At 40.5% G+C, this 14,392-nt stretch overlaps 1 protein-coding gene across 1 annotated transcript in view; it reads left to right on the top strand.

Moving 5' to 3' along the window:
* Window positions 1-2,850: 2,850 nt before the first annotated feature.
* Window positions 2,851-14,392, top strand: part of LOC126456041 (conserved oligomeric Golgi complex subunit 3) — a 116,712-nt gene continuing 105,170 nt past the window's right edge. The window contains exons 1-3 of the mRNA XM_050091799.1: window positions 2,851-3,009; window positions 3,104-3,232; window positions 7,870-7,989. Coding sequence (XP_049947756.1) covers window positions 2,851-3,009; window positions 3,104-3,232; window positions 7,870-7,989 — 408 coding nt within the window. The remainder of the gene's footprint in view (window positions 3,010-3,103; window positions 3,233-7,869; window positions 7,990-14,392) is intronic.

Raw genomic sequence — 14,392 nt, 5'->3', positions numbered from 1 at the left:
TCGAGTGTATGGCATCCAATTAGATCGGACTAAAGCCAGTATTGCACGACGACCCGCCGCGAACGGTCCTGGTCTAACGCGACAGCCATCTAGCGGTAGAACGGGTGAAACTACGAAAATTAGTAGACACATTATCTGCACGCAGGAGTAGAGAGCAGTTGTAAACTGCCTCAATCCGTGCATATGTAGTAGGCAGCGATAATTCGCGCATGCGCAGAAGGGTGTACCATGGTGCTTTCTGCTTGTTGTTAGGCGTCTAGTGGCTAATTACAGACGTTCGTGTTGAGGATTTTTCGCGTTGGGAATCTTCTGCATTTTTTTCAGTAAACAGGTTTCACAAATGCAGAAAAGAAAGGTCGTATTCTAGAAATGAAATGGAGCAGAGAGGAATTAAGCGTCTGAAATCAGGCATACAGCGAGGGAAGGTGTATGTATGGCCCATTATATCATAATAAGGTAGTCGGAAATCGATTCTTTCTGAGGAATATGCATATAACGTTATACGGTGATTTTCGATTTGTATCGAATGCCTTAGTTTACGAAAATTCAGTTTTGATTTAATTGCACCTCTTGCTTGATATCAACATGCCAGAAAAGAGAAACTGGCGGTGAAAGGGAGAAAGTCATTGCAGTTTGCCCCAGTACGACAGACGAGGACTGCAAAATTATGAGTATAGTCCAAACTTGGAAAAATAACACAAGGTCACCTAAGTATTGGATGTTTAATGTGTTGCAAATTGCAGTGCATACATCCACAACAACTTTTGAAATGGTGGGCTGTGCTATTCTGTGGCTAAAAGCCAGACTCTTAAAAGATTCCCCATTCGCCAGGAAACGTGATGTTACAACCAGCCAGCAACAAAACAGGGCGACACCGGTATTTTATTAGTAATCTAGGCTGGTACGATCACAAAACATAACCATATAATTCATACTCTCTAGAAGGTGAGATAGCCTCCCTCATGACTGTGTCACACTTTCTGTGTCCATCTTCTATCATAGACAGCAGCTTCTCGAAACAGGCCATGTCCATCCTAATGAAGTCCCGAAATTCTTACGGATCTTCGGGCCTCAGTTCTTTCATTAACAGTGAATATATTTCCCTGCCTTCCACCCTTCTTGCCAGCCAGGGTCGAACCCAACAACGTTTGACTTTTCGTTTTCGTCGCCGTTTTGCCCTAATCCGAAGATTTACTGTCACTGCCAGGGCAATAGCTTCAAAAACTAGTGGATCCTCGATGTGCAATATGCTGTATAAATGTAAATTTCGATATACATATACCTGTGTAATCAAGTGTCGTAATATGAAACTTTTGCGTCTGTACTTCAGAACAGTACTAACCTACATTAGAGAAAAACTATTACTTAATACATAATGGTAGAAAACAATTTCTTTGTAAATAGGAACCTTGAGGTCACAAATAATTTGAACGTATGACGCTTCAGTATATCATACAGTCGCCCTTGAGTTGCGCGCGGTAGAAGGAACGACTTTACAAGACATCAGGACATAAAGCATCTATTTTCTTTTCGCGTACAGTCTACTGCTGCGCATGCGCGCTAGGTATATCCCGCGTGGATGGTGTAATAGGTCGGAAGCGAACAGGTCTGTAGTTACAGGTATGCACGTTAGGGGCGTTGGTTCATAGGTGTACGGTTTAGGCACATCGTGTAATACGGGCCTAAGGTGTATATACAAGAAATATCTTGCAAAAGATCTGAGGATGTCTGATGGGTGAAAGAGTGTAACAGAAGCAGACACTCCAAGAATGAGGCTACAGTTTGCGGGGACTTGTTTTAAAAACTTCAATAACTTTCCTTCAGATCAGAATATTCTTCAGTCCCCTGCATATCTATCTCATAGAGGCTGTGTAGAGGGAAATAACGGCCTGCAAAGAGGCATACACGCTGTGATTCTTTCTATATTCAATCTGCGAATAGAAAGGAATAAAACCCTAATATACGGTACAATAAAAAAATTACCAGTGCCCCACACTTCACAGTGATTGTATAGTAAGAGAGTAGACGTAAATAAACTTATGTTCTTTGATAGAATATTAGGGAAATGGAATCAGTCTACAAAGGAGATCGTTTATAGTACTAAACACTTGTGCGACCCATCCTAGAATACTACTCAAGTGGTGTGGGACCCATACCAAATAGGGTTAATGGGAATATTGAACGTATACAAGAAAGGGCAGCACGAATGGTCACACATCTGTTGATTCATGGAAGTGTGTCAAGGAGATCTGAGGAAACTGAACTGGGAGACGCTTGAAGATTATGGCAAACTATCCTGATAGAGCATACTTCCAAAATTTAAGAGGCAGCTTTAAATAGGGAATCTGGGAATATACTACAGTCCCCTACGTATGGCTCCCTCAGGGATCGCGAAGACATGACTAAATTAACTACAGAATGCACAGAGGCGTTTAAATAAGTATTCGTCCTGCGCTCTATACCGTACGTTGATGGAACGAGAAGAAGGCTTAATATCTGGTACAATGGAAGTTACTTCTGCTATACACTTTATAGTGGTTTGCAGAGGTGCAGTATAGTAGAGAAGGTAATCAACAACCGATTTTATGTCGGCTATGGGTGAGCGGTATAGGCCTACTTATAAAATGTCTTTCCTTATTTCAGTACTTGAACTCTGGGAATGAGCCGTGCATAACGATGAAAATTATATAATAGATCGACGCATCTGTTTCACCGTTGACAACGAAAAATTGTGCGCCGACATAACACACTAGGGAACCACTGTCGTCTGCAAACCGTTTACGTGGCATCAGCCGCCACGCAGCGCAGTGTATCTTGCTTGCGTGTTTATTTGCATTTGTATCTTTGACAATGGCAGTAACAGTGACGGATGAGGATATACGCAATGTTCAAGACAAGTTATTTGACTGGGAACGTTCTGAAAATCCTGTAGCCCCCTTGACAAGTGACCAGATAGATGCCCTCCAAGATTTAGAAGAAGAATTCAGTAAATTTGAATTTTTTGGTGATGTAAGACAAAGTGTTTTGAATAAGATGACTAGTGTAATGATATTGTTTTTCGTTGTTAGACGTTTCTTCTCACGAGGATTCGTGTTTTTTTCAGTTGTCTATATCTCAAGAAGATGACTTACACCAGTCGGCGTTAAATGTTGTACGTCAGTCCGATGGCGACGTGGGAAAGTGTTTTGTTAATCTATTACAGAGCAAGTCCAGGATAGAAACTACACGACAGGTAATATCCGCCCCACATTCTCATGTGATCAGAGAATAATTCTAGATAAACAGGAGGTTCAGCATGGTTACGTTACTCGACAGCCTACACATTACTTCACCGTGTAGCAGTAGTGTTCCACTGGCCCGTTTCAGGGAACTGAGTGTCACAGAGTTAAGTGCCCAGTCACTTCAGAGAAATTCTCTGTTGTCAGATTCCTTTATCATTAATGTGCAGTTGCAGTCACTTGTGCATACAGAGCGAAACAAAGATCTGTTTTCCGCTAAAGTAGAGATATTAATATTGTTTTTCTTTTGTCAAGAGAGACTGAGATATTGCAATTAGGACAATATGAAGGCAATGCACTATCTCATTAATAGAGGGCATGGTAGGGAATGTGCTAGTCGATTCAGAACTTACTTATTTCTGCCCTCAAGTATAGCCTACAGCACAAATTGGTTAATTAAGGGTGCAGCAGAGAAACTGAGTGAAGAGTCAGAATGTAACACATTCTGTCTTGACTTTTCCTCAAGTGTGTGAGAGGCTTTGTAGTTAATTCCTGTTGTGCATACTTGTCTGCATCTACATCTATACTCTATAAACCACTGTGAAGTGCACGGCAGACTGTACATCCCATTGTACTACTTATTAGGATTTTTTCCCATTCCATTCACATATGGAGTGTGGGAAGAATGATTGTTTGAATGCTTGCTGTAATTATTCTAATCTTATTCTCATGATCCCAATGTGAGCGATATGTAGAAGTTTGTAATATATTACTAAAGTCATCATTTAAAACTGGTTCTTAAACTTTATTAGACTTTCTTGGGAAAGTTTACATCTATCTTAAAGAGTTCGTTGATTCAGTTCTTTGAACATCGTGGTGACACTCTCCCATGGGTCAAGCAAACCAGTGATCATTCATGCTGCTGTCATGGAGGTGCCTCAGGAACTCAAATGGGAATCCCTAGAGGGAACACAACTTTCGTTTTGAAGAATGCTATTGAGAAAATTTAGAGAACCAGCATTTGTAGCAGACTGCCTCCAACATACAGTGTGTGTAAGCACCGCGAAATTAAGATACAAGAAATTAAGGCTCGTACGGAGGCATACAGACAGCCATTTTTCCCCTCATTCTTTTTGCAAGTGGAACAGGAAAAGAAATTACTACTGGTGGTACGGGGTACCTTCTACTGTGCACCATGAGGTGGATTGTGGATATTGAGGTAGATGTAGCTCAGCTTATCCATTGCCATTAATTCCTGAGTGACCAGGGACCCACAGCAGCTTTATCCTGTTGCTTTTCCCTAGTCTCATAAAGGCAACATTGTGTTCTGCTATGATGTTTGATTTTGTTACAGGAGCTGGTAGGGATATTTCTGCCAGGAATATTGTGGCCACCTTCTGTAGAGAGGTTGTACACTCTAGTCTAGTCTGTACTCCGTATAACATGTCCCCAGTGCCTTTAAACATTTTTGACCCATCAGTAAACCAGACTCTTGTAAATGGTATCATAGTTTATTCTTCCACTGCAACTTTCAGTTGTTACCTTGAAAGGTTTAGTGAAGCAACTGGAAGTTATTGTATGGTCAGCTGGTGTTACCATGATTATTCCTATATATACCATGCTCACTATATTGGTGTAGGATTCTGTATATCCTAAAAATCTCCAATTATTTCCAGCTTTTAAACTTTATGCTTGTGCTGTGCCTCCATTGTAACCCAGAGGTGCAATGGGGGCATGTCCAGCATGGTCTCTCTTCCTGCAGTGTGTGTATTGCTGATTCCACCTTTGATGGCTAAGCAGGCCAATCTTTGCAGCTTGCCAGCCTTCCTAGCAGGGACCTTCTGTTCTACTTTATTCCACCATACTGCAGCCCCATAAAGTATCATAGGTTTTATTACAATGGCATATATTCAGTACATACTTATGGTGTTTAGACACCAGTTTTTACCACAGGCCCTTCTAATACTCATAAGAGTACATTATGCCATGGGCCATATATTCTCTATGTGAGGGGTTCATGATAGTTTTGCCTCCAGAGTACTACTGAATACTTTACTACACCCTCTGCTGGTAGAGTTTTGTTAAGAAGCTAGATAGTCCAGTATGTGTTCTCGATATTCTCCTTCTCAAGAATAGTATTCTTGGAACTGACCCTTAGATCTTGTTTTCTGAAGCAGGTTTTCACAATGTTGAGGGCCATTGTGCTATTATTCTAACAGTACTCACAAATTTCCAAAATATTACTGTGACCAAATCATCGGCATATTTTTGGCAAAAGTAGCCTCTAGTATTTAACTCTTCCATGAGTTCATTCACTATTAGGTTCCACAGTAATGGGGACAAAAATCCCTACACCCCCCGGCACTGATCACTATTTTCTCATTTGTTGCAGTGGCTTTGACATTTCGTCTACACTGAATGGCCTTACTCCACCAGCATATGATGGTTTCAGCAGTATGCTCTTCTGCCACTCTGTGGATTTGAAGATCCAGGGAGATGCAGGGAGAAATTTCTTAAGTTTTTTTTTCACCTTTCCAACAAGTTGGTGAAGTGCTATTTCATGTGATTTGCCTGCTTCATATTTGTGTCAGTTTAATCAGTTTTCCATAATGTGTACATAGCCAGTTTTTTCTAGTGTCTTTTGAAGAAAGGATGATGACTGATTAGTCTCATTTTCTTAGCCTTGGTAAGATCAATTCTCCCTAGCTTCGAAATGAAAACAACCCTCTCTGCCCTCCAAGCATTAGAAATGATTCCTGCTGCTAAGATGACCATAAACAGTCTACATAGGACTCCACTTAATCCCTCTCCTGCTTGTTGCAGTAGAGCTGGAAAGATTCCATGTGGGCCTGGTGAGTTGAACAATTGAAATTTTCCCACCACCCACTGGATGTTTTTGAAGTTAGCCCATTTTCTGGTTGACCCCAGTTCTCCCTTTGATTACCTGTCAACCAGTGCCTCTCAGGAATCGACTCTTGGTCTGTGTTGTCTGCTAGAGTGACCTGAAGGGAGTGAGTATCGAGGAGCACATGTAGCCTCTCAATTGCTGGCCTTGTATACCCACCATCCTCCTCCCTTAGGGTACCTCGTGGATTAGCTAATTCTAGTGAGGATTTTATAAAGTATAGTGCAATTAGCACCTTTCACATCCTCACAGAATACCTTCCAGGATGATACTTCAACTTGCATAATTGCAAGGTTGTATTTGACAGGGGCCTTCTGATATTTTCCCATTGTCTTTTATTTCTTTCATAGTTGGACGGTCTTCATTCCTGTTTCCTTTGGAATCCCAGCTTGTTGTTACTCTTGAGTAGATACTCATCTCTGCTGTCAGTGTGACTGTTTCTGCACACCAGTTTGTGGGCATTTGCATCAAAATCAACCAACAGTTGTTCATTCAGGTGCAAACAGCTGTCTATCAGTCTCCTCACTTCCTGGGAAGGAGCAGCACTGTCCTCATAAGGGGGGAGGACGGTGGGTATACAAGGCCAGAATTTCTTTCATGCTTCTTCCCTCACACCCCTAGGTAGTCCTGTTTCCAGTAAAAATGATTATTTACAAACACGTAATCAGACAATAATGGGTCCATCCCTCTATTTATAAGCAATGTGTTGCATTCATTTATGTTGAATATCAACTCTGTTTGTGCCCCAAGCATCAATTTTTCTTTCGTCTTCCTGATTTCAGTGCAAGTTGTAGCTTTGTGACTAATGCTTATACATCATACATGAACAATTTCACAGAGTTTCTGATGTTATGCAGCAGATTATTTATATGTTATATACAGTAATGTGCCTAGATCCCTCCCTTGGGATTGAAACAAAGCTACTTTACTTCTGATGGTTCAGACCTGTTGGTGTTGAGTTCTGTCTGCTAGGAAGTCTGAAATCCAATCACAAAGATGCTCCAATATTCTTTGATTTTGTATTTATGAAAAAGAAAGTTGCTACTCATCATATAGAGACTGTTACAATATAAGCTGCACTGTGGCTTCAGCTGTGATAGCATCTCAGCTATATGGTGAGTAGCAACTTTCCTTTCCGAAATATTGTTACATTCCATTATTTAATTTTGTATTTGGTTCACTAGACAACAGCATAAAACTGCGTTATACATTTTCTGGAAACCCCGGAGCGCTGCATCAACCTTGATATTGGTCTGCACTTCTATCTGGACCTTGTGGGTGAACTGATCGAGCAGAGTTTCACAAGATTACTATTTCCCAAAAGTAATGTTGTCCATCAATAAAGCTGGCTAATTTTTGATATATTCTCTTCAACATTTGGTACATACAGCATTAGGCTGAGACCCTTGTGTTGCTCTTCTCTCTTGGATTCTTTTTCCTTGCGGAGTAAGGTGCATAGTTATTGAACAACAAACAGTAGTTGAATACGAGAAAGACTACCATATTCTGAAAGGTGGGAAAGCAAATGGAGAGGATGAGCTAACACCTGAAATACTCAGAATCTTTAAAGTAAGGAAATAGTGAGATTAGATACTTGTAACAATATACATTAAGGCAAATTTTAACGAAGAAGGGCAAAAAATAATGGCTTGCTTTTTAATGAGTGTGTCATTCATAATTTGAGAGTTGATTAGACTGGTTTCATTTTCATAAACTTTGTTTGTAAATGTTCTGTTTTATTTCCAGTTTCTGTCTTGGTATTCTGATGTAGAGGAGGAACTTCTACACGAGGAGGATGTCCAGTACACACAGTTCATGAAACAGCTAACTGAGCGAAAAGATGAGTGCACTGTACTCTTGACGCAGGTAATTAATGCAGTCTACATCTGTGAAATAGACAATTACTTAGTTTTTAACTGAATACGCAATTCATTGCCTGCAGGTTAGCTAGTCTTTAAGTGTACAAAATTTACAAAGATTTGGTTGAAGTAAGACAAGTTGATACTTGTATGGTTGATACAGTATGGACTTGTATTTCTTAATTGCACTCATTCAAAATTTTATCATCTTTGGATATTTTATATAAATCCATATGAAAAGGGGGAGTTTCTTTGTTTAAAGTAAATGTTATTTACGTACATTGTCAGAGAAGTTAATAATGATTTCATGTGGCATACTGCAGTAGAAAAATGTTTGTTATTTGTTCCTGCATTGGTGGTGTCCCCTTGAATCATCTCTCCTCTTGAGAAAAATACTTACTTGGATTGATATCAATACTGATTACAAAGAAAGATAGTGGAACTGTTACGGCATTGGTCTCACAGTTAGGAATGGTGTGGTTCAGATTTCCATTTGGCCATCAGAATTCAGATTTTCCGTAGCTTTTCTAAATTTGTTATGGGCAAATACTGTTGTGGTTCATTCAAGGCTAGTTTCTTCTCCCATCCTTGTTCGTTTCAGCTTGTGCTCCTCTACCTATCACTGTTACACGCAATGCCTTTTTCCTTTTTTTTTGTTTATATTTACAACATTCTGATGTGCTTCATTACATTTTCGTAATGTTCATGTTCATGGGTCTTGGCTGTTAGATGTAGAAGCAATCCTGATACATAACACACACATTTTATTCTGTCATATTTTATGCCCTGTTTTCTCTTTTCTGCATAGCGAACTGGCAACTAGTCCATTATTTCAAACTTAAACTAGAAGGTGTAGCAGTAACCAAGAATGGGGTAATAGGATTTGTTCAGAAGTTTGCAACATTTTTCAGTCTTGTTTCTGTGTCTGTCAGTGACTCTACACATTTACTGTTTTTATTTACCAAAGAAAATCAGCAGAAGGCCATATGTTTTCAGGATTTATTTTATTTACACAACCAGTTTCAGCATTTGATTAATGCCATTTTCAGACCCCTATGCACTCAGTCTATAGAGAATTGGATTCATCAGTGTATGCATAACTGGAGCCATCAGTACCTGGATTCTGTGAATTTTTTTGTGGAATGTGTACTCTGAAGACTTAATGACTTCAGTTGTTGCGTGAGGATGACATTAATGAGATGCCAAAACTGGTTGTATAAGTAAAGTAATTTCTGAAAACACATGGCTGTTTGGGGACTTCCTTTGGTAAGTATCTGACTGGCCCGTTTCCTTATCCACAAAAGATCAACAGATGTCTACTATTTGATGATTTATTATCTCTTGTTGTTGTTTTTGTTGTTGTTGTTGTGGTCTTCAGTCCGGAGACTGGTTTGATGCAGCTCTCCATGCTACTCTACCCTGTGCAAGTCTCCATCTCCCAGTACCTACTGCAGCCTACATCCTTCTGAATCTGCTTAGTGTACTCATCTCTTGGTCTCCCTCTACTACTTTTACCCTCCACTCTGCCCTCCAATACTAAATTGTTGATCCCTTGATGCTTCAGAACGTGTCCTACCAACCGATCCCTTCTTCTAGTCAAGTTGTGCCACAAACTCCTCTTCTCCCCAATTCTATTCAATACCTCCTCATTAGTTATGTGATCTACCCATCTAATCTTCAGCATTCTTCTGTAGCACCACATTTCGAAAGCTTCTATTCTCTCCTTATCACCGAGCGAGGTGGCGCAGTGGTTAGACACTGGACTCGCATTCGGGAGGACGACGGTTCAATCCCGCGTCCGGCCATCCTGATTTAGGTTTTCCATGATTTCCCTACATCACTCCAGGCAAATGCCGGGATGGTTCCTCTGAAAGGGCACGGCCGACTTCCTTCCCCATCCTTCCCTAACCCGATGAGACCGATGACCACGCTGTCTGGTCTCCTTCCCCAAAACAAGCAACCATCTCTCCTTATCCAAACTATTTATCGTCCACGTTTCACTTCCATACATGGCTACACTCCATACAAATACTTTCAGAAATGACTTCCTAACACTTAAATCAATACTCAATGTTAACAAATTTCTTTTCTTCAGAAATGCTTTCCTTGCCATTGCCGGTCTACATTTTATATCCTCTCTACTTTAACCATCATCAGTTATTTTGCTCCCCAAATAGCAAAACTCCTTTACTACTTTAAGTGTCTCATTTCCTAATCTAATTCCGTCAGCATCACCCAACTTAATTCGACTACATGCCATTATCCTTGTTTTGCTTTTGTTGATGTTCATCTTATACCCTCCTTTCAAGACACTGCCCATTCCGTTCAACTGCTCTTCCAAGTCCTTTGCTGTTTCTGACAGAATTACAATGTCATCGGTGAACCTCACAGTTTCTTCTCCATGGATTTTAATACCTACTCCGAACATCTCTTTTGTTTCCTTTACTGCTTGCTCAATATACAGATTGAATAACATCAGGGATAGGCTACAACCCTGTCTCACTCTCTTCCCAACCACTGCTTCCCTTTCATGTCCCTCGACTCTTCTAACTGCCATCTGGTTTCTGTACAAATTGTAAATAGCCTTTCGCTCCCTGTATTTTACCCCTGCCACCTTCAGAATTTGAAAGGGAGTATTTCAGTCAACATTGTCAAAAGCTTTCTCTAAGTCTACAAATGCTAGAAACGTAGGTTTGCCTTTCCTTAATCTTTCTTCTAAGATAAGTCGTAGGGTCAGTATTGCCTCACGTGTTCGAACATTTCTACGGAATCCAAACTGATCTTCCCCGAGGTCGGCTTCTACCAGTTTTTCCGTTCATCTGTAAAGAATTCGCGTTAGTATTTTGCAGCTGTGACTTATTAAACTGATAGTTCGGTAATTTTGACATCTGTCAACACCTGCTTTCTTTGGGATTGGTATTATTATATTCTTCTTGAAGTCTGAGGGTATTTCGCCTGTCTCATACATCTTGCTCACCAGATGGTAGAGTTTTGTCAGGACTGGTTCTCCCAGGGCTGTCAGTAGTTCTAATGGAATGTTGTCTACTCCCGAGGCCTTGTTTCGACTCAGGTCTTTCAGTGTTCTGTCAAACTCTTCACGCAGTATCGTATCTCCCATTTCATCTTCTTCTACATCCTCTTCCATTTCCATGATATTGTCCTCAAGAACATCGCCCACGTATAGACTCTCTATATACTCCTTCCACCTTTCTGCTTTCCCTTCTTTGCTTAGAACTGGGTTTCCACCTGAGCTCTTGATATCCATGCAAGTGGTTCTCTTTTCTCCAAAGGTCTTTAATTTTCCTGTTGGCAGTATCTATCTTACCCCTCGTGAGATAAGCCTCTACATCCTTACATTTGCCCTCTAGCCATCCCTGCTTAGCCCTTTTGCACTTCCTCTCGATCTCATTTTTGAGACGTTTGTATTCCTTTTTGCATCCTTCATTTACTGCATTTTTGCATTTTCTCCTTTCATCAATTAAATTCAGTATCTCTTCTGTTACCGAAGGATTTCTACTAACCCTCGTCTTTTTACCTACTTGATCCTCTGCTGCCTTCTCTATTTCATTCCTCAAAGCTACCCATTCTTCTTCTTCTGTATTTCTTTCCCCCATTCCTGTCAATTGTTCCCTTATGCTCTCCTGAAACTCTGTACAACCTCTGGTTTAGTCAGTTTGTCCAGGTCCCATCTCCTTAAATTCCCACCGTTTTGCAGTTTCTTCAGTTTTAATCTACAGTTCATAACCAATAGATGTGGTCAGAGTCCACATCTGCCACATCTGGAAATGTCTTACAATTTAAAATCTGGTTCCTAAATCTCTGTCTTACCATTATATAATCTATCTGAAACCTTTTAGTATCTCCAGGGTTCTTCCATATGTACAACCTTCTTTCATGATTCTTGAACCAAGTGTTAGCTATGACTAAGTTATGCTCTGTGCAAAATTCTACCAGGCGGCTTCCTCTTTCATTTCTTACCTCCAATTCCTATTCACCTACTACGTTTCCTTCTCTTCCTTTCCCTACTGTTGAATTCCAGTCACCCATGACTATTAAATTTTCTTCTCCCTTCACTACCTGAATAATTTCTTTTATCTCATCATACATTTCATCATCATCTGCAGAGCTAGTTGGCTTATAAACTTGTACTACTGTACTAGGTGTGGGCTTCGTGTCTATCTTGGCCACAATAATGCGTTCACTATGCTGTTTGTAGTAGCTTACCCGCACTCCTATTTTTTTATTCATTATTAAACCGACTCTTGCATTACCCTTATTTGATTTTGTATTTATAACCCTGTATTCACCTGACCAAAAGTCTTGTTCCTCCCGCCACCGAACTTCACTAATTCCTACTATATCTAACTTTAACCTATCCATTTCCCTTTTTAAAGTTTCCCCTTGCTTTCAGCCGTTCGTAGTACGAGCACAGCAAGGCCGTTTTGATTAGTGCTACAAGGCCAGATCAGTCAATCATCCAGACTGTTGCCCCTCCAACTACTGAAAAGGCTGCTGCCCCTCTTCAGGAACCACACATTTGTCTGGCCTCTCAACAGATACGCCTCCGTTGTGGTTGCACCTACGGTATGGCTATCTGTGACGTTGAGGCACGCAAGCCTCCCTACCAACACAAGGTTCATGGGGGAGGGGGGGGACGAAATAATAATTTCTGGTAAAGTAAATTCCCAATATATGTACATAATTTAGGAGTATATATAATAAATCTACCAGAAATTAATATTTCGTCCCTCTCTGTCATCCTGCATTAGGTTACCAGTAACCCCTCAGTGTATAGAGAATCGGATTCATCAGTGTATGCATAACTGGAGCCATCAGTACCTAGATTCTGTGAATTTTTTGTGAAATGTGTACTCTAAAGACTTAATGACTTCAGTTGTTGCGTGATGATGACATTAATGAGATGCCAAAACTGGTTGTGTAAGTAAAGTAATTTCTGAAAACACATGGCTGTTTGGGGACTTCCTTTGGTAAGCATCTGACTGGCCCGTTTCCGTATCCACGAAAGATCAACAGATGTCTACTGTTTGATGATTTATTATCTGTTGTTGTTGTTGTTGTTGTTGTTGTTGTTGTTGTTGTTGTCTTCAGTCCTGAGACTGGTTTGATGCAGCTCTCCATGCTACTCTATCCCTCATCCCTCACGCAACAACTGAAGTCATTAAGTCTTCAGAGTACACATTCCACAAAAAATTCACAGAATCCAGGTACTGATGGCTCCAGTTATGCATACACTGATGAATCCGATTCTCTATACACAGAGGGGTTACTGGCAACCTAATGCAGGATGACAGAGAGGGACGAAATATTAATTTCTGGTAAAGTAAATTCCCAATAAATGTACATAATTTAGAAGCATAGATAATAAATCTATTAATTTCTGGTAAAGTAACTTCCCAATAAATGTACATAATTTAGGAGTATAGATAATAAATCTATACTCCTAAATTATGTACATTTATTGGGAATTGACTTTACCAGAAACTAATATTTCGTCCCTCATGCTATTTCGTCCCTCTATCCTCATGCTCTCCCCCCATGAACCATGGACCTTGCCATTGGTGGGGAGGCTTGCGTGCCTCAGCGATACAGATAACTGTACCGTAGGTGCAACCACTACGGAGGGGTATCTGTTGAGAGGCCAGACAAACATGTGGTTCCTGAAGAGGGGCAGCAGCCCTTTCAGTAGTTGCAAGGGCAACAGTCTGGATGATTGACTGATCTGGCCTTCTAACACTAACCAAAACGGCCTTGCTGTGCTGGTACTGCGAACGGCTGAAAGCAAGGGGAAACTACGGCCGTAATTTTTCCTGAGGGCATGCAGCTTTACTGTATGGTTAAATGATGATGGCGTCCTCTTGGGTAAAATATTCCGGAGGTAAAATAGTCCCCCCATTCGGATCTCCGGCCGGGGACTACTCAAGAGGATGTCGTTATCAGGAGAAAGAAAACTGGCGTTCTACGGATTGGAGCGTGGAATGTCAGATCCCTTAATCGGGCAGGTAGGTTAGAAACTTTAAAAAGGGAAATGGATAGGTTAAAGTTAGATATAGTGGGAATTAGTGAAGTTCGGTGGCTGGAGGAACAAGACTTGGTCAGGCGAATACAGGGTTATAAATACAAAATCAAATAGGGGTAATGCAGGAGTAAGTTTAATAATGAATAGGAAAATAGGAATGCAGGTAAGCTACTACAAACACCATAGTGAATGCATTATTGTGGCAAAGATAAATACAAAGCCCACGCCTACTACAGTAGTACAAGTTTATATGCCAACTAGCTCTGCAGATGCCGAAGAAATTGAAGAAATGTATGATGAAATAAAAGAAATTATTCAGATAGTGAAGGGTGACGAAAATTTAATAGTCATACGTGACTGGAATTTGGTAGTA

The sequence above is a fragment of the Schistocerca serialis genome, chromosome 1 (assembly GCF_023864345.2).
Source record: "Schistocerca serialis cubense isolate TAMUIC-IGC-003099 chromosome 1, iqSchSeri2.2, whole genome shotgun sequence".
Classification (NCBI taxonomy): Eukaryota; Metazoa; Arthropoda; class Insecta; order Orthoptera; family Acrididae; genus Schistocerca; species Schistocerca serialis.
This window is presented reverse-complemented; position numbering and strand designations above follow the sequence as displayed.